We start from the raw sequence: 20,660 nt of genomic DNA, 5'->3' as shown, positions 1-20,660 counted from the left end.
TGACATCACGCACATGTGCAGAAGCGGCGAATCGCAACCTGCACGTGCGCAGATGTGCCGCTGCGGGTTGTGCTCTCTTCCTGTTGCAAACGGGCCTCCGGAACAGATCCTGTTCACAACCAGAGGTACCACCGTATTGCCCTCACAGAGCTACAGTTCTCTGAGTGGTTAAATAATCAATCTCTTTTCCTAGGGAATTGTAGCTCTGGGAGGGGAACGGGGGCCTCCCAATGACTCTCTGCACCTTTATGAAACTACAGTTCCCAGGATTATTGGGAAAAGCCATGCCTGTGCAGAGTTGGCACAGCAATAAAACTGCTAGCACATTTGCAAAGCTAAGTGAGGTTTCAAATTGGATTCCTGCATTGCGGAGGGTTGGCCTAGATGACCCTCAAGGGCCCTTCCAGCTATGCAATTCTATTATAAGTGGTATCAAGCTGCTTAAATGCATAGTAAGGCCTTAGGGCAAGCCCACTGAGATGAATGAACACGACTAAGTTAGGGTCATTAATTTCAATGGCTCTGCTCTTAGTAAAACTTAACTGAATAGCATGCTATACATTTTGGGCCGTGAGTCAATCTGCAGACTCTGCTCTTTAAAGCTGCCTCGTGACTGTTAATGGGAGTTCTAAGGAATGGCCAGTCCCGAGGGGTGTGGAGAAGACAAACAAAAATTGAACTGCTAGGAAAGCGATAGCCCCTCCATCTCCACCCCACCCCACAAATATGCTCGCAGGTCGCGCGTAAAGTCAGCATGGCAGACGCTTCTCAGGGCTGCCTCCTCCTGGGTGTCGCACGGGGCAGCTGCATGCTGTGCTCAGCTGCGCACTTGCGCATTCCAGGCCTGTGACCTCTGGCTGCCACAGCCATGACACGCTGCGCCTCCTTGCTGAGACCTCCGTTCCTGCTCCTCTCAGACCCCCTGCCCTCCCCCTTTGCCAAGGAGGAGAAGGCCTCTGCGGAAATGCACGTCCGAGCCGCAGGAACATGCGCGCTCTCATATCCCAGCCCTGCACCCCCCGCCTTGAGAACAAACTTCAGCATGGGGAGGGAGGCATGCGCAGAAGAAGTCCCTCACACTTCTCAAGAGCCTGGGGGAAGAGCAGGCATCTTCGAAACACAGAGGGATCCAAACAGAGTCAGCCTAAGGCGTTTTGCTGCCTGAAGGGCAAGAGGGCAAACTCCCTTTCCACACACGACCCAGGACCCATCTGCACTACACATTTAAAGCACTACAGTACCACTTTAAACAGTCATGGCTTCCCCAGAGAATTCTGGGGACCGTATTTCCTTTTTTTAAAAAACCCCCCACATATATTCATTTTTCATTTTCATTCATTACATAATTCTTAATGTTCACTATATATTCCTCCCTCCCTCCCCTCCAAGACTTCCCCCAACTTGTGTTCCTGGTTTGTTTCTGTTTTCACCCGCTTTGCTATCTCTCAACAGAAAAGGTTATTAATAACATAACATCAAATCTAAAAACATAAAATTAAAATTAAATACATCGTCTTGTTTCACTATTTTCTAAACATTTTCTGATGCTAATAATGTGAATGCCAATTTAAATCCTGCCATCAAGTCTATTGCCTTTCTTTGTTTCTGCAAATATAATATTAACGGTTCCCAATCTTTTTCAAAGTCTCTGTTGTCTTTTTTCTCTTATTCTTTCTGTCATTTTTGCCATTCTGCATAGTTCATCAACTTCTCTTGCCATTGTTCTTTAGTTGGTGGGACTGTATTTCCTTAAGGGTGCTGGAAATGGCTGGGCGACCCCTTATTCCCCTCGCAGAGCTGCAACTCCCAGAGTTCCCTGGGAAGAGGAGTTGATCATTAAAGGTGATCAATCTGGAACTGTAGTTCTGGTGAGGGGAATAGGGGGGGGGGGTCTCCTCACAACACACAGCACATTTAACAAGCTACACTTCCAGAATTCTGTTTGAATGGGGCCTAGGATTCAGCGGCGTAGTGTGGGTTGTCAGCACCCGGGGCAAGGCAAGTAATTTGTCCCCCTAACCCGGGGCAAGGCAAGTAATTTGCACCCCTAACCTGCCGCCAGCTTCTTCTTGCTGCTGCCTGGGCTGGGGTATTTATGGTAAGGTAGCCACGGCGGCGGCGGCAGGTCCATGTCAGGTGATCTGAGGCGAGTTGCCGCTGGCGCTGCCGCCCAAACGACGCCGCTTGCCCGGAGGAGGGCAGAGAGGCGAGGAAAATGCAACATGGCCCAGCAGCTGCAGAAGCAGCGGCGGTGGCGGGGCTGTGAGGAGGGGCTGCCTGGCGCACCCTCCGCGGCCCTGATGCGCGGGGACCGCGGCGAGCGCTGAGAGCCGCTGCCTGCCGGACGCCTTCAGCCCGGACGCGTGCACAGTTCGTCGGTTCTGCGATACATGGGGCTCTGCTACACCCTGCGCCCGAGGCTCTTCGGCGACTCCGGAGGCGGCGAGCGCACCCCCCCCCCAGATGTTGCGCCCGGTGCGGCCGGCCCCCCCCTGCACCCCCCACGCTACGCCACTGCTAGGATTCAGCACTGGTGAACTGAGTCCTCCACTACAGCAGAGGGCAGCAGGCTAGCTTAGGGGGCACAGTATTTGCACATGTAGCAAATACAGCACCGTCTTCCAATACCTTGCCACCCCACCAATATTTGGTGCCTGAGGTGGCTGCCTCATTCTGCCTCTTGGTAGGGCCAACTCTGCTGGGCCCTTTGGGGTCAGAGCTGACATGCATGCCTCGGCCTCCATCTCCAGTTTGCAATGTTATATGTCAAACAGATGCCCGAAGACAGCTACTTACTCTGAGTAGACAGGCTCTACTAGTAGCACACCTTGTACAACTTCCTCACATTAGCAAAGGCACTTAAATAATCCAGGCAGAGTCCAGAGGAAAAATAATAATCCTAATAATACTTTAATGAAGAAACTGAAGAAAAACGGCGTATGATTTGAGAAAAGGCAGGTTTTCTCTTTCTTACCTCAGGCCTTCTACACAGCATGGAGACAATCAACCAAACTACCGAGGAGGTCTCGCCTCAGAACTACACAGCCATCGGGGCATGGGCTACCTCGGCAAACATCATGCGCCCTATCGCTAAGCAGCACCTCCACCTCTTGGCTTTAATACTAACAGAATTAACCCGTAAGCTGCTGTTGCACTCCCACCACTCTGCAAATCCTCTGGCGAGCAAGTCTGGCTGGTTTTTGCAGCCCCCCTTTCTGCCACCCAGCCTCCGTCTCCCAAACTCTGAAGAAAAGCTCAGCTGGCTGGATGTGCCTGACTTTGCCACTTACCCAGGCCTTTCCGAAGGTCATCGCACTGACTGATGTGCGGGAATTTGAGAATCTCTCTCCATTTCTTACTTCTCCCTTTCCGCTTCCCTCCGCCTCCTGCAAAGCCAAAAGGGAAGGAAAAAGATAGATGAGGATGATTAAGTTTTTAAAGGAGAAAAAAAAACCATATAGCTTCCACCCCAGTTTTGAAGCTGCCCAAAGCAGAGAAGCGGACACGTTTGTCTGCTCCAGAGAAGCGGACACGGAGCAATGGTTCCAAACTACAAGAAAGAAGATTCCACCTAAACATTAGGAAGAACTTCCTGACAGTAAGAGCTGTTCGACAGTGGAATTTGCTGCCAAGGAGTGTGGTGGAGTCTCCTTCTTTGGAGGTCTTTAAGCAGAGGCTTGACAACCATATGTTAGGAGTGCTCTGATGGTGTTTCCTGCTTGGCAGGGGGTTGGACTCGATGGCCCTTGTGGTCTCTTCCAACTCTATGATTCTATGATTCTATGATTCTAAGAAACCGCAACAGAAACCCTCATTATTACATATTTTACATGGCTGTTTATTTGTACATATTTTTTTAAAAAATTATATATGGATGTTTTATGATGGCCTGTATTTGTAATGCCTAATAAAGGTTTGGCGAAACAAGTAGGACTTCAGGCAACAACACAAGGACATAGGGAGCTGCCTTATGCTGAGTCCGATTCACTGGTCCCTTTAGCTCAATATTCCGGACACTGACAGGCAGAGGACATTCCCAGTCCTTACTATAGACACCAGGGGATGAATCTGGGACCAAACGCACCATCTTGACCCCATGACCGAGGGGGCTGGGCCTGCGCATGGTGCAAGCATGCTATGGGGAGTGATGCCTATTTTTTCTGGAATTGCAACAAGTGAGAATCACCCTTTTGCTTTCAAGAGCGTTGCCTTTCGGTGACCTTTGGGGGGCTGCTCCGATGACAAGGGACTTCACTTTCACGCTGAGCCTAGGAGTCAGAGATAGAGGTGGTTCCCATTTCCTCTAAGAACAATGCGCCATCCTCTTCTTTATCTTGCTGGCTGCCTTGTGGAGACCTGGGGCTCGCCAAAGACAATGCAGGCGCAGCGCTGCCTAGGAACTCATAACCCAATCCTAGCGCTTTGTCACGACACAGAGAGAGCAGAGACAGACTTATATTCAAATAACCCATACACATCTACACAATACGCATGTATATATTTACAGGACAGACATATATATGAAGAAAAAAACAACACACCACAATAAAGTAACTGGGGTTTGCAGCACTGTAGGATTAAACAGCTCTCTTTCTCAATCTCTCTCTCTCAGTCTGTTGCCCCTTCTCTCTTTTTTTCCATAATTGTATCTCCATTTTTTATTTTTATGTGTTTTATTCGTTTTCTTACATGGTAAAGATTATACACTCCAAATAAAATAAAAAGAAACAACAGATTACCAGATAAACAAATATGTATAAATCCTTAAATTCCTAAAGAAGACTTGTATTATTTAAATCTTTTTCTTAATTCACAATTTCTTAATTTCTCCATATAGGCATATTACTATCAGTGTACTGGAAGAAGCAAAGATCACCAGTGTTGAAGCAATGTTTCTTCAACATCAACTTTGTTGGACTGGTCATGTTGTGTGGATGCCTGATGATCGTCTTCCAAAGCAACTACTCTATTCTGAACTTAAAAATGGAAAGCATAATGCTGGTGGTCAACAAAAGAGGTTTAAAGACTGTCTCAAGGCAAATCTAAAAAAAAAATGTAGTATAAACACTGACAACTGGGAAACACTAGCCTGCGAGCGCTCCAGTTGGAGAACAGCCTTTACCAAAGGTGTCAGGGGCTTTGAAGACGCTCGAACTCAGGACGCAAGGGAGAAACGTGCTAAGAGGAAGGCACGCTTGGCAAATCCACACCGTGATCAACTCCTGCCCGGAAACCAATGTCTCCACTGTGGAAGGACGTGTGGGTCCAGAATTGGCCTCCACAGTCACCTACGGACTTTGTTAAAACCGTGTTTATGGAAGACCATCTTGCTTGGCTACGAGTGATCGCCAAAGAAGAAGAAGAAGCAGCTTTGACCCTCCTTCCCCTCTGCAGCAGCAGCAGCAGGAGGAGAAGGAGCTGACTGCTGGAGGCATGCTATGCTGGGCTCCACGCTGTTGGGACACTGGGGGCCCAGCAGAACAGATGCTTTACGACTGATCCAGGAATTGGTGTTGTGTTCTATGTGTGCCCCAGGATAGATGTTGCACCACTGAACTCAGGAGAACCTTGCCGATTCTCCTTCTCCTTCTTTACCTATTACCTGCTCCTTCCTTTCTGTTCCCCACATCACCAGTGTTAAGTTGTGGGTGAACATATCAGACGACACAGCGATTCTTCAAACAGCTCTTGTTTATTCACAGGCCAGAACAGAACTGAACTGAAGGGTTCAGCCAGCCTGCTTATATAGAGCTCCACTAGAATGCAACAGTAACCATTTTCTGTAACTATCCAATCACTGAACGTCACCTTCGATCCCTTATTTGCATATGTGGACCTGAACTATCTACAGTACCCCCCTGCTGGCCCAGGGTGAGAACTTCAGTACATAACAACCAGGACAACCAGCCAGAGGTGGTTTTAGGGTCAGGGCCATCTTTAGCATATGCGCCGCTGGGGTGCAAAGATCTGCCCTGCGCCCCCTTTTTTAGAGGGGGGGGGGCAAACTCAAAGTTGCTGAGCTTTTTCAGGAGGGGGAAGCCAAAGTTGTTGACGGGATTGCTCTCACCTGTAACAACAACACAGTGGAAACAACTGCTTTTGTTTGATGCTATGGAGTAACAGAGCGACGGAGGAGGGGAGCGGGGACTTTTCCTCCATAGCTTTTCACTGCGACCAATCGAGAGGGACCGGTATACAGTAGGTATACATTTTGCACCGCACCCCTTGCGTCCCCAGGTAAAAACGGCCCTGTTTAGGGTAGCATGCCCAGTGTGGTCCATCTGGGTGCCACTCTGCAGGGGGCGCCACAACAATGCTGTAGAATGGAGTGAGAGGTGGGGGGGGGCACCAAATTTTAGCGTTACCCAGGGTGCTGCTGAAATTTAAGGGCCCAAAGCAGCTGGATGTGTGTTGCTAGAAAGGTGTGGCTGAAACATGGGCAGCCGTGCCATGTGGCAGGAGAGCGGGCCCATTACTCATTTCTGTGGCCTTCTCTGCAAAAACAAACAAACAAACCCCAACCCTCCTGGAAGAGAGAGACATGTGGGTTACATAGGCTGCGTGCACACCGTACATTGGGTGGAAGACTGTAGCTCAGTCTAAGAGCATCTGCTTCCCCATGCACAAGGTCCCAGGTTCAATTCCCGGTGTCTCCAAGTAGGGCTCAGAGAGAAGCCTGCCTGAAAAGTGACTGTCAGTCAGTGCAGATAATAATGAGCTATATGGGCCAATTGTCTGACTCAGTATAAGGCAGCTTCCTATGTTCGTAACATATAAAGTGAACAACTTTCTTCAAGAATACCGGAGCTGTAGTTTGTTAAGGGTGCTAAGAATTGTGGCTCTCTAAGAGGTAAACTGGGACGCGGGTGGCACTGTGGGTTAAACCACAGAGCCTAGGACTTGCCGATCAGAAGGTCAGCGGTTCGAATCCCCACGACAGGGTGAGCTCCTGTTGCTCGGTCCCTGCTCCTGCCAACCTAGCAGTTCGAAAGCACGTCAAAGTGCAAGTAGATAAATAGGTACTGCTCCGGCGGGAAGGTGAACGGCGTTTCCGTGCGCTGCTCTGGTTCGCCAGAGGCGGTTTGGTCATGCTGGCCACATGACCCGGAAGCTGTACGCCAGCTCCCTCGGCCAATAAAGCGAGATGAGCGCCGCAACCCCAGAGTCGGTCACGACTGGACCTAATGGTCAGGGGTCCCTTTACCCCTTTGAGAGGTAAACTACAGTTCTCTCAGAATTTTTGTGGGGTGTGTGTGCTTTAAATGTATGGTGTGTATGCAGCCTTAGTTTATTGATTTATTTTAAAGATCAGGAAATGGAAAAACCTGCCTGCTGGCTATGCCCGACCCAGGTTGATGTCACCATTTTTGTGGTGGGGCTTTTTAATTATTATTTTTATGTTTACTAGACGAGGAGACTGCTTGGAGGGAAAGGGGAGTGGGTGGGTGGCACTGCATGGGCCAGCTTCCTATTTTCGTCATCGTTCTTCCTTTCCCCTTCTCTTATTCACACCGAGGCCTAAATACTTCACTTATGAAGCAATCCCTGTGGGTAGGTGACATCAGCACTCCTCAGGAATGCTCAAGGCTGGTTGCCGGCCAGTAACAACCTCTCCCTTTGACCGGCTGCCATTGAAGGACCCATGACGTCAAGGTAAGAAAACAGGAAGCGAAAGATCCCCGCCAAAGCAGACGCTGCTCTGCAAAACGACGCTCACGCCTGCCGCGGAATCCCTTCGCAAAGCTTGTGGAGAGCCCTTGCCTCTCCAGGCTCTCTAGGGAATTGACTGGGTATGAACTTCCTGCTGGAATCAATCCACTTCCTCCAGCATGAATAGGCTGAGCGTCAGAGCTGGAACCAGCCCTTCTCAGTAAATACGTCTAGGAGAGCATTGTACAGCCTCCGCTGGTCTTGCTCTCAGGGCCTCTGCCAGTTCTGCCTGATTAGAGGCAGTCATGTACCAAACTGGCATGGATGTAGCTATAAAGAAGGCAGGGAAGCAAGGGGTGGCAAGGGGTAAGAGAGTGCAGGGTTTTGGTGGGTGGACAAACAGATCAGTATCTGCCGGAGCCCTGGGCTCAGAAGGAAAGCCCAGGCCCAGTCCTGTTGGATCAGACCAAAGGCCCATGTAGTTTAACAGTCTATTCTCAGAGCAGCTGCTAACCCCAAGCAGGGGCATTGGCAAGTAGCCACACTGCGAGAGACGGGGCTCAAGGTTGATGCTGGGCAATGGTCTATTGGCAGCAGCGTGCCAGGCACTCACTAAGGACTAACACAAGCCTTGCTTGGTGCCTCCGGTAAAAGATCTCCACTAGCAAAGCTAGGAAAGACCTCTGCTGCTAGTGGGAGTGAGTCATGGCAAGAAGAACTCCTTTTTTTGGCCAACGGTTAACATCAGCCAAAATATGTGGGCCGCTGAAGGTAAGCATAGTGAGGAGAGCAATGATCAGCACACTTAAAGTGGTCCAATCTGAGCTCCCTGCTCCACCTAAGGAGGGGGAAAGATAAGAAATTGCAGTCTGCAACAAATTGCAACCCTTCCAAAATGTGACCAAGTGCATTTCGTACAATTCGCTGGGAAAGCAGGATCTGATCTTGCTCTTGATGACCACTCCTCCTGCGGTCTTTACCTGCCCTCTTCATCTCCTCCCCACCCCCACCCCACAGGCCCCGGCAGCGCCTGGCTCTTGGTTTATACCGTAACCTCCCACACGTATGAATCAACTGCTGCTAACTCATCAAGGCAGATCAGAAGGAAAGGACAGCCTCTTTTGCCTGCCACGTTCTCCCAAACGGCTCCCATGTTCAGCTTTCCCTGCCTGCCTGCCTGCCTGCCTGCCTGCCTGCCTGCCTGCCTGCCCTGGGGTTTGAATGTGCTCAATGGAGAAACTGATGAGGACATTGCCCAGTGCACAAACCCTGATGTAGAGGCAGGCAGACCTCAAGCTCGCAGGATCTACACTTTGTGTATGCATACGGGCATGTTCACACTGCACAAAAATGTGCGTTCAACACAGGATGCGGGTGCTTTTGGGGGGTAATGTACACACGGCATCATCCCTCATGTAATTGATGCACTTGTGCACACAGTGGCTTCCAACTGTGCACACCTTGGTGTGATTACATCATCCAAAGTGGCAGCTACTAGCCATGTTGTCGGCAACCACAGGTGGACGTGTTTTCAAATCAGTGCACAGTGTTGTTCTCTCTTCCCCTCCACTCCTTCAGTGTTTTCGTATACAGTCTTTCAAAAGGCAGGGACTGGAAACTAGTGTGCTGATACACTGCTATGCGTCTCTCCATATAGATATGTTGGTATACAGAGGCAGCCAAATATCTGCATGCTGTCTTTTTTTGCCTATTTCATTCATAGACAAGAGAAATATGGTGAGGAGGGGGAATGGCACAGCCCAACTGACAGCGATGACATGGGCATGGTGCCATGTGAATTGAATTTTATTATTACGGTCACAGACCAGTTCCGGCTCACTTACAATATCAGGAAAATCATAAAACACAACAGGAATACATTGAATGGCAACTGGGTATAACAGAGACAATTCAGATATAGCAGCAGTTAAAAATATATATTGAATCTTGATCACTAAAATATAACCTAAAATTGTCATTTAAAACCTGAATCATTTTGGTAGTACAGTTTGTTCCCTTTTCTTGCAGTCGCACAGAATTTGGCCACCCTTAGCGTAATCTCTAGATCCTTGTCCTCTACCAGCAGTTTTAGACATTGACGTTCAGACCCATTTGGAGATTTTTGTATAACAGGAGTGATAAATACAGAGCGTGTATCCCTGTAGAAATGGCAGCGTAACAAGACATGAGAGACAGTTTCTACCTCCATCAAGCCGCAGGGGCATTCCACGTATGGCTTACCCTCGAATCTGCCCTGCAATAAGGCAGATGGCAGCACGTTGAATCTAGCGAGGATAAATGACCGTCTGTATTTGGGTATTTGTAATTTTGACAAATAATTGGTGCCATGTGTACCCAGGGTTGCCATACGTCCAGAATTTCCCGGAGATAGCTGGAATGCTGCAGTCAACAAATATGGACTCAAAAGAAAGCTCAGCCCAAAAGGTGCCTGTCTCTAGCACTGAAGACACATTTCTCAGTACAGTGGTATCTTGGTTTACAACCATAATCCGTTCCAGAGGTCTGTTTGTAAACCAAAACAGGTTGTAACTCAAGGCGCACTTTCGCCAATGGGGCCTCCCCCCAAAAAATGTCCGTAATCCCAAAAAAATCGGTTGTAATCCAAAAAAAGGTTGCAAACTGGAAAACACACTTCCGGGTTTGACGTGTTTGTAATCCAAAACGTATGCAAACCAAGACATATGCAAACCAAGGTACCACTGTACATGCTTGAAAAAGAAAACAGAGTGGCCAGATGCAATAAGAAGGCACAATCCCTCTATCAGTAGTTATTATGTAGCAAAAAATACATTGGTTGCCGCTGCTTTTTCATCCTAGCCTTATAAGCAACTCTTGGTTGGTTGGTTGGTTGGTTGGTTGGTTGGTTTTAAAAAAACCTCCCACCTTGCTGCAATTAAAAATCTAGGCTCTCTGCCTAAGTTTGCCTCGAAAACTATGGTCCACCAGAAATTGTTGGACTACAACTCCCATCATTCCCTGCCATAAGGCTCCATCTCCTACGGCTGATGGAAGATGTCCAACAACATCTGGAGAGCCACAAGATTCCCCACCCCTGCCTTAAACTGAGAAGGAGAGAAAAACAACAACCTGGCCCATGTAGCACACCTAGAAATCAGAAGTGGGTCCTACATTGCTGTTGGGACCACGTGAGATTGAATATTACTGGTTTGCGTCCACTTGCAGCAACAACAGAACAGCCAGCAGAGCTCAGAGGCCACAAGTCACTTGCATTTTCATATTTGCGGAACTGATAGGGAACTTCATGGCACATGTGAGCTAAAACATTTGGCTGGGAAATCTGCGCCTTTGGCTTTCGACTCGACTTACGCACCATGAGGTTGCTAAATGGGCTTTTGGGTTTCCTTTTTCCTAACTTGCAACAATAGCAGGGCTTGTGTGTGCCAACTTTTCAGAGATGTCCTCTTCCCCCAGTCTCCCCCGCCCCATGCAAATGCAAAACCCTCAAGGCCCCTTCCTAGCCTGGATCTTAATGGAAGCGCGATAAGGATCTTATTAAGGCCTATTCATACCTCATTTCTGTCGTAAGCACAGAGCCTCGATAAGAATGCAGACGTCTGGTGTTCTAATAAAACGACATTCTTCCATATGTTTTAAATTGATTTTTTTTTTAAATGGGAAAAGGGTGGGCATGGGTGGACTTTGCCAGGCCCACTCGCCCTTTCCTCCTCTTATTTTGATTTTAAGCATGCAGCGTTTTTAGAACAACACAGGACTTGCAAATTTGTTCCATTCCATGGGGAGGAGGTGGTGAACACAAGAATGACATACTGGGAAGGGGCTTAGACCATGGGTAGGCATACTAAGGCCCGGGGGCCGGATGTGGCCCAATCGCCTTCTCAATCCAGTCCATGGATGGTCCAGGAATCAGCGTGTTTTTACATGAGTAGAATATGTGCTTTTTTTAAAAAATGCATCTCTGGGTTATTTGTGGGGCATAGGAATTTGTTCATTTCCCCCCCAAAAATATAGTCGAGCCCCCCACAAGGTCTGAGGGACAGTGAACCGGCCCCCTGCTGAAAAAGTTTGCTGACCGCTGGTTAGACATTCATGGGATGAAGGGGGCTGTTGCATTTCCACTCAACTTGCAGCCTCTGAAAGTTAACACAAGGTCAGCGTAAAGAACAATCCAGGAATTTAGGAAACTGTGGTGGCATCCATTTTATTTCATGCACATTTCTTTCCCCCTAAAAATCCAGGAAACTGTAGTGCTGCTGTAGAGCTGTACAGTGGTACCTTGGTTCTCAAACGGCTTAGTTGTCGAACAAATCGGCTCCCGAGAGCCGCAAACCTGGAAGTAAGTGTTCTGGTCTGCAAACATTTTTCCGAAGCTGAACATCCGACGCGGCTTCTGCTTGAGGGCAGGAAGGTCTGCAGCCAATCAGAAGCTGTGCCTTGGTTTTCAAATGGTTTCCGGAGTCGAACAGACTCCCGGAACGGATTAAGTTCAAGAATCAAAGTACCACTGTACAAACAAATAGGCAAGAATTCAATGTCACACTCTTATGTTCTTCAGTGCAAGCATTTCTGCTTGCCAGATAAAACACCCCACACACTTTTCTGGAGGTTCTCCCAACTATCCAAAGCAAATTTTGGGGAGCTCAGGAGGGGGCTACAGGGGGGAGCCATTGAGCTGACTTAATCTGGTCTATAATCTGTTATGAGAGACATCACCTTGCCAACAAAGGTCCATATAGTTAAAGCTATGGTTTTCCCAGTGGTGATGTATGGAAGTGAGAGCTGGACCATAAAGAAGGCTGATCGCCGAAGAATTGATGCTTTTGAATTATGGTGCTGGAGGAGACTCTTGAGAGTCCCATGGACTGCAAGAAGATTAAACCTATCCATTATTAAGGAAATCAGCTCTGAGTGCTCACTGGAAGGACAGATCGTGAAGCTGAGGCTCCAATACTTTGGCCACCTCATGAGAAGAGAAGACTCCCTGGAAAAGACCCTGATGTTGGGAAAGATGGAGGGCACAAGGAGAAGGGGATGACAGAAGACGAGATGGTTGGACAGTGTTCTCGAAGCCACGAACATGAGTTTGACCAAGCTGCAGGAAGCAGTGGAAGACAGGAGTGCCTGGCGTGCTCTGGTCCATGGGGTCACGAAGAGTCGGACACGACTAAACGACTAAACAACAACAACAACATAATCTGTTATGAGGCAGTTTATGATACTCCAAAGACATGACCAGAAGGCTTTCCAGACTTTCTTAGATGGAAGTTCCACTGAAATAGCCATGGGATTAGGCAACCTCACACAGGAAATTCACAGCCTAGCATAGACCGCTGCGAAACAGCAACAATTCATGCAAATGGACAATCTGTTTCTACGAGCCTTCAACGTAACATTGCCTACAAACCGGAGACCATGGTTTAAAATGGGCTTGTTTAGAAACCTGAGCAACATTTGTTTTGAACCAGCCTCAAGCCATGGGTTTTGAAGCTAGCTTGTTAAACCCGCCAGAGCTCGCTTTAAACCACAGGCTCCGGAACATATGAAAAAGCAAGCCATGTTTGCGGATACGTGAAAGTAAAACTCTGTCAAAGTCCTTCTCCAGGCTGCATGGGAAGAAGAGAAGGAGAGGGTAGCAGGGAGAGTGAGTGAGGGGGCAGCTCCTTCCGGATTGTGCACCAAGTGTTAGGCCCTGGTTTAGTGTGATGGAAGACTAAAGGAACAGTTGTGCAAACGTAAAGTTTGTGTGGGCAACAGAGAGGTAAAACATGCATTCTAGAATTGTCTCCCAAAAGGACATCTGAGCTAACTTGGTTCATTCATGGGGCCCCAGACTTGGATTCTCTTTAATAGCTTTCAACTCCCATTTCATGTAACAGAAATGATACGTAACAGTTTTTCTGTTTTCTTTTTCACTCAAAAGCAGCAAAGGAAAAGGATACTGGTAGAAGGTTTGGGAGTTTTTTGAAAGAAAGAAAAACAGCTTTTATTTTCAAATCAGATTTGCTGTCCCCACCCTCAGACCCCAAAGTGCTATTTTTGTCCACTAAGGAAAGAGTAAATGAATAAAGAAATGTTGGGAGAGACTGATCACGGATCTCTCTCATCCTGTGTCGCTTCGCCCTGCAAGAAGAGGAAACTCACGAGGATGGGGACATATCAGCCACATTTCAAAAGATTTGTTATTATTGGGTAACAAGCAGAGGGCAGGTGGGGAAGCTGGAAAAAGGTAAAGTGGCGTCTGTGTTTGGCTGCCTTTACGTCTCTCCACTGTGCCTTGGAGCAGGTCAGGTTAATGGCCCATGTCAATGGCCTGCTGGCCACGTCAGTGCTGACGCCCAAATTTGCCTGTCCTGGACCAAATGATAGCGTGAGGAAGTCCCTTGGCTACCCTCCAAGTGATAGAGCTGCGATATCGGCAGCAATCAGTGTCACAGCTAATTTGGCAGGATGCATAATGGTAGAAGGCAAGTCGGGATTTCCTCTCCCCCCCCCTCTCTTTTCAGCTGAGACTGCTTAATAGGTTGTGATTTCACTGAAGAAGTAAGAAAAGAGGAAACAGTGCTGTAACACTGGGCAAAAGGAAAGGACTTTGGATTATTATGGATCAGTCCCACCTGCCTGTCCTGCTCTGCAAGCTATGCCAAGCCAGAGTTTTAAAATCTTCCTTGCAACTCAACATGCTTTTGATACACATCAGAGCATCTACAGCAGAAATGAAGAAGCTGTGTGAGTGTTCCAGATGTCATAGGACTCCCAACTCCCATCAGTCCCAGACAACACAACCAATGGCCAAGGAAGATGGGAGTTGTATACCCCAGCAACATCTGGAGGTCCCAAGGGTTTCCCAACCTCTGGTCCAAAGAGCCTTCCTCTTTGCCTTCCTCTGCAACCAGTTCTCCCTCCAGCCTGGAGTTGGCTATCTTTCCAGAAGCAAAGGCCAACACAACATCCTTGGCCAACGGAAGTACCCAAGGCCAGAGCCTAACAGTGAAATCACAGGCTGGCACACAGGGTTTGTAAGGGCATCCCAGAAGGCCAGATTAAGAAGAGAAATACTAAAAGGGCTGGATCACCTCTTGAGAGGAAAGAGATCCTTCCATGTGCAAGATCAGGACATGGGCATGCCATTCGCAACAAACCTGTGCCCTGCCTTAGATTGGCAAGCGAGTCAGCAAAGTAGAAGTAACCTCACCTTCTGCTTCTGTTACTTTATCCGGAATATTTGAAAAGCACTAAACATCGCAAAACACTGTGCTGCTGTACAAAATTAAAATGGAACACATAACAATAGATGAAACAGTTCTCAAAAAGGAAATCAGATGCTTCCCACAAATCAACTCATTCTTCTGGGGAAACCTGTTTAAAAAAATTAAAAGCCTCTAGCATCCGACAAAAGTGTACAATGTTGGAGCCTGTCTACCTTCACTGGGCAGCGCATTTCACTGCCATAGAGAACCCTGGGAACAAGGAGGGCCCTGAAGATGACTGCAGTGAATAGGCAGGTATATACAGGTGTCAGGTGTGGGTACACACACACACACACACAGCCTGGCCACTTATCCTGACCAAGCCACATGCTTCTCAGAGCAGAACACACTGGCCATTTCTGTGTATCCTGGCTACTTGCCCACACTGACCAGTTCTGTGCAGCTGCTGACATCATGCGCAGTGTTAAGGTTTCCACACATCACCACAAAAAGTTTGGTTTTTGCTGCTGCTGCTGCTGCTACATCTGCTAACCTTATCTCAGCATATTATGAAACTGCCTTGTGGCCTTGCAAGTAAGTTAAGTCCACAAAAGTTTTTCGCTTGCAAAACAAAACAAAACACTAACCTGTTGTGGGCTGGCAAAAGAGAGGTGTGGAGTTCTGTCCTCCTTGCAGCAGCCTGCTTTTCTTATGCTGGCTAAGGGGGCTTCCCTCTTGGTTTCCACCCTGTCACAGAGGGTCCACACCTCCTCCAGCAGCTTGCTCGTTCGCTCATTCACTCACTCACCTACAAGCAAATTATTGTTGCCTGTAGCTGACAGTATAGAGTGGTACCTTGGTTCTCAAACGCCTGGTTCTCAAATGCTTTGGTCCTCAAACTCCGAAAACCCAGAAGTAAGTGTTCCGGTTTTCAAAGGTTTTTCGGAAGCCGAACATCCGATGTGGCTGTCAGCTATTGTTTCTGGGGCACCTGCACCAATCAGAAGCTGTGTCTTGGTTTTTAAACATTTCGGGAGTCAAACGGACTTCCGGAACTGATTAAGTTTGGCGCTTTTGTTTTTGCTATTTATTTTGCGTTTCTGTTTTTGAGGCTCTTTCAATTAATTTGTTTTTGTGACTGTGTGGAACCCAATTCAGCTACTGATTGATTGTTTGTGCGGCTGCAGAAATGGATAAAGCCCTCCATCCAAACAATGGCTATCATCCGTGCAAGTAAGAAAAAAAATTAATTTAATTTTTATCATTTACAATACTGTCTTATTTATTTTATAGTACAGTACATTGATTATTGCTTTCATTTTATGGATCAGTGGTCTCGTTAGATGGTAAAATTCATGTTAAATTGCTGTTTTAGGAGTTGTTTTTAAAAGCCTGGAACAGATTAATCCGTTTTGCATTACTTTCTATGGGAAAACGCGCCTTGGTTTTGGAACACTTTGGTTTTGGAACAGACTTCCGGAACAGATTAAGTTTAAGAACCAATGTACCACTGTATGCTTAAATTCAAGTTGGCCTTATATTAAATCAGACCATTGGCTCACCTGGCCAGGCCTCTCATCAGCCCCAGCCAGTGGCCCTGAAGCTTGAATTGTCCTGGAGGGCCCTTTGTAACTGGCAATGAGGTCCAGGTAACCACTGTTATCTTCTTCACTGGAGTTGTTCCACGACAGATCACCACACCTGTACAACATCTGTGCTACTGACTCTTAAACTTTGGGATTCTTGAAACATGTACAACAAAAAATTAATCAATTTGAGTCGTACCATTGTATCTGGGTCTAAGGTAAAGGTAAAGGTAAAGGGACCCCTGACAATTAGGTCCAGTCGTGGCCGACTCTGGGGTTGCGGTGCTCATCTTGCTTTATTGACCGAGGGAGCCGGCGTACAGCTTCTGGGTCATGTGGCCAGCATGACTAAGCCGCTTCTGGCGAACCAGAGCAGCGCACGGAAATGCCGTTTACCTTCCCGCCGGAGTGGTATCTATTTATCTACTTGCACTTTGACGTGCTTTTGAACCGCTAGGCTGGCAGGAGCAGGGACCGAGCAACGGGAGCTCACCCCGTCACGGGGATTCGAACCGCCAACCTTCTGATTGGCAAGCCCTAGGCTCTGTGGTTTAACCCACAGCGCCACCAGCATCCCATGGGTCTACTAGACCCCAAATTTTTAAGCTATGTGGTTTCAGGGGCCCCTCTGGGATTAGGGGCCCAGAAGTTTAAGCTTTCTTAGTTTTATTGTAGATCTGCCCCAGCCCTGTGCCACAAGATCTGTTTGGATATAGATACTAGAGAGATTGAACCTGGGATCTTTGTCATACAATACATGTGCTGAATCACAGAGCTCATGCTCAAACTCAGAATCAATCCCGTCTGGATCTCATATACAAAATAAAATGACAACGATAATTACCGGTATTTTTTATTTCCCCGCCACCATTTACCCAATGTTAACGATTTAAAGCACACCAAAAGCATTTCAAGACAAATTGCAATCACAAGAACAGAGAGAGTCCTAAAAATATACAGCCCACCTGTCCAAGGCCAGGGTCAAGAGGTGCATCTTCAACATATAATGAAAACTGCACAGTGAAGGTGCCAGGCACACCTCTCTGGGGAGGGAGTTGCACAACTTAGAGGCTGAGCCAAAGAAAAACCCCTCCTGGCCAACAACTTCGGAGCTTCGGCTGGGAAGGGAGGCTTTTGGGGGTCTAAGTCATTTAGGGCTTTAAACACTAGGGCAAGCACCTTCCATAAGACCCACAAATGAATTGGCAGGCATTACGGCACCTGTCAGGAGACCACTACATGACAATCAATTCGATTGCAACCAGCCTTTATACAGCAAATCCTTAATGACATTAACAGTTTAGAAACAGCAACAAACAGTAACCAGTCCGCACAGGAATTGAAAGACGTTTGCATATTACTAGATTTAGGAAGGGGAGAGCAGGAATCCACTAGCAAGATCTGCCTCTTCTGCTGCACCAGAGAGAAAATGTCTGCAAGGGGGAAATGTCGGCTGCACTTCTGGAGACTCTCTGCAATTCTATACTATGATCCAGCAGAATTCACAGCCTTCCACATGTACAGCAAGCCAGCCTTCCCCAGTGCGATGCTCTCCAGATGTTTTGGATAACAACCCCCCCCCCCCCAATCATCATCCCTGAGTACGCTGCCTATGCTGGCTGTGGCGGATGGGAGCCTTAGTCCAAGGCATATGGCAGACACCAGCTTGGGCAAGGCTGCAGCAAGCCCACTCCTTGTTTGCAGTAGAACATGTGGATGGCTGGAGGGAGAACAACAGAAGGGGCAGAGCCAGATTATGTACACATTCTCCTCCCATTTTACTGTATGTGGAAAGCATCTGAATGGGATTGCTCATTGCAAATAAACCTTGTAATATTAATCAAAAACTAGGCCAGTCTTTCCCCCATCTTGGTGTCCTCTAGACATTTTGGACTACAACTCCCATTATCCCTCAGTGCTGGACATACTGGCTGGGGCTGATGGGAGTTGCAGTCCCACTGCCATCTGGGAAGGCGAGGAAGACCGACTACAGGACCAACTTAAGATAGAAAACAAGGGTGAAAGATGACCAGCCTCATCCTCCTGGCAGGCCTTTCATGGAAGGTGGAGGAAGACTTCACAGGATGTGCCTGTGGGTCTGTCCATGTGTTTCCAGCTCAGTTCTCTCCTGCTTGGGGCCAAACAAAATGAGATTTTTGGCAGGAGCTAAAAAGCTCCTTTTAGTTATTACCATCACGAGACGTTACCACCCATTACGAGGTGCACTTGAAGGCCTCGCCTTGGGCAGTGAATTCCAGATGCAATTTAAGGGTAGTGAATTTTGCACAGGGCTTGCCCCAAATACGTCCCTGCTTGGGAACTTGTGTCACTGGCTACAGCTCCCAGTGCTGACGGTGCAGAGGAACAACAACCAAATGTGAACTCTGTGAGCAGATTTCTTGGAACGGTTCCTCTGTCCAAAAGGTGCTGCTGCTAAATGGCAAGTTGCCTGCTGGATGAGCAATCGGCACTCGTGATCTTTTCACAGAACAGAATTGTGGGGTTGGAAGGGACCACGTGGGTCAAAAAGTCCAACCCCTTGCAATGCAAGAGTCTTTTGCCTCAAGTGGGGCTAAAACCCACAACCCTGGGATTACTAATTTTATTATTTATATACCCCACCCACCCGGCTGCGTTGCTCAGTCTCGTGCTCACTTTACCCACCCCACCCCTCCAGTTCCTATGGACACATTTACCCAAAAGTGGTGGTAGGAAAAGGTCCAGTGTCCAGAATGGTTTAACCATCATTCCTCTTCACAGGGAACTCTGGGAATTGCAGCTCTCTAAGAGGGACGCGGGTGGCGCTGTGGGTTAAACCACAGAGCCTAGGGCTTGCTGATCAGAAGGTTGGTGGTTCGAATCCCCGCGACGGGGTGAGCTCCCATTGTTCAGTCCCTGCTCCTGCCAACCTAGCAGTTCAAAAGCATGTCAAAGTGCAAGTAGATAAATAGGTACCACTCTGGCGGGAAGGTAAATGGCGTTTCCATGCGCTGCTCTGGTTCGCCGGAAGCGGCTTAGTCATGCTGGCCACATGACCCGGAAGCTGTACGCCAGCTCCCTCGGCCAATAAAGCGAGATGAGCACCGCAACCCCAGAGTCGGTCACGACTGGACCTAATGGTCAGGGGTCCCTTTACCTTTAAGAGGGAACAGGGGTCTCCTACAACTCTTTCAAGGCTTTTGAAAGTGTTATCACAGCACTTTAAACGCACGGTGCACATGTGGCCATAGAGCTGGGGTTGGGGAAAGCCAGACGATGATCTCATGTCTCGTCCACCTCTGAGGTCTCCCCGCCATGTGGGGCCCCCACATCTGCTACTGCTTTGCATCCTCCTCCCATGGGAGGCAGACTCGCTTGCTCCTCAAATGTGTGCCCTTAGACGCCGGGAAGAGGCCTAGTGCCGTGCCTGCCCGTCTCTGCCGAGCAACGATTCCTCCTCCTTCGTGTGGGAAAGACGGAGCAGCCAGAGCATAGACCACAAAAGCCACATTACTCATCCACACCCACTCGGGGGGCCCCAGCCACTAATCTCGGTCGCTGGAGAACCAAGATTCCTCTGAGAAGGTCTGCAGGCACCTCATGGCAGGGGCGAGGGAGAGCAGAGGTGACTGAAACAGGGAGGGCGGCAAAAAAGAAAGGCCTGTGCTTGCACAACTCTGTCCCAGGAGCTGCCCCGGCAGGCTCCTTTGGGTGAGTCAGCCTCCAGCTCATTCAAGGCACGGAAGGAGGAAGTGAAGAAAAGATCCCTGGCCGCTTGCTGATCTCTTCCCAAGCTATCAGGTCTAGGCTTGGGAACTGCATTTCCTCCTCAAAAGGCAGGCAGTCAGGAATCCACCAGGGTTGTTCTGTTTTAGACCGCCTTTTTTGTGATGTAGGTGTGATGTATCTGAGTGGTGGTCTTAGGTTATACCCCTTCTGTGATGTATGTATGATGTTTCTGGGGGTGGGCTTGATCTACAGGGTGGCAATTTCAAAAGTCTTTATAAGGCCTTGCACACCATTTTTCTGGGTCCTCCTCCTTTCCTGCGTGTGAGGGGAGCACCCTGTTGCAACAGATCAATAAAGGGCTTACTAGCTGCTTTGCTTCTAAATATTCTGTGGTTGGCCTCTCTTATTTTCTCCTACCAATAGGGAACCTATGTAAGGACTCTATATGGGCTCTTGGATACCCCATAAGGGAAAAGGGCAATTTTTGTTTACAACAGTGGCAGGAAACAGTATTTGGAAGGACATTTAG

The 20,660-nt window shown here is 48.2% G+C and overlaps 1 protein-coding gene across 1 annotated transcript in view; it reads right to left on the bottom strand.

Moving 5' to 3' along the window:
* The window catches only part of LOC309331211 (G protein-coupled receptor kinase 5-like), a 77,094-nt gene that overhangs the window by 29,047 nt on the left and 27,387 nt on the right, over positions 1-20,660 (bottom strand). The window contains exon 2 of the mRNA XM_081843300.1: positions 3,291-3,386. Coding sequence (XP_081699426.1) covers positions 3,291-3,386 — 96 coding nt within the window. The remainder of the gene's footprint in view (positions 1-3,290; positions 3,387-20,660) is intronic.

The sequence above is a fragment of the Podarcis erhardii genome (assembly GCF_964252035.2).
Source record: "Podarcis erhardii genome assembly, chromosome: 16".
Lineage (NCBI taxonomy): Eukaryota > Metazoa > Chordata > Lepidosauria > Squamata > Lacertidae > Podarcis > Podarcis erhardii.
Note: the sequence above shows the minus strand (reverse complement) of the source record. Positions and strands in the feature narration are given on the sequence as shown.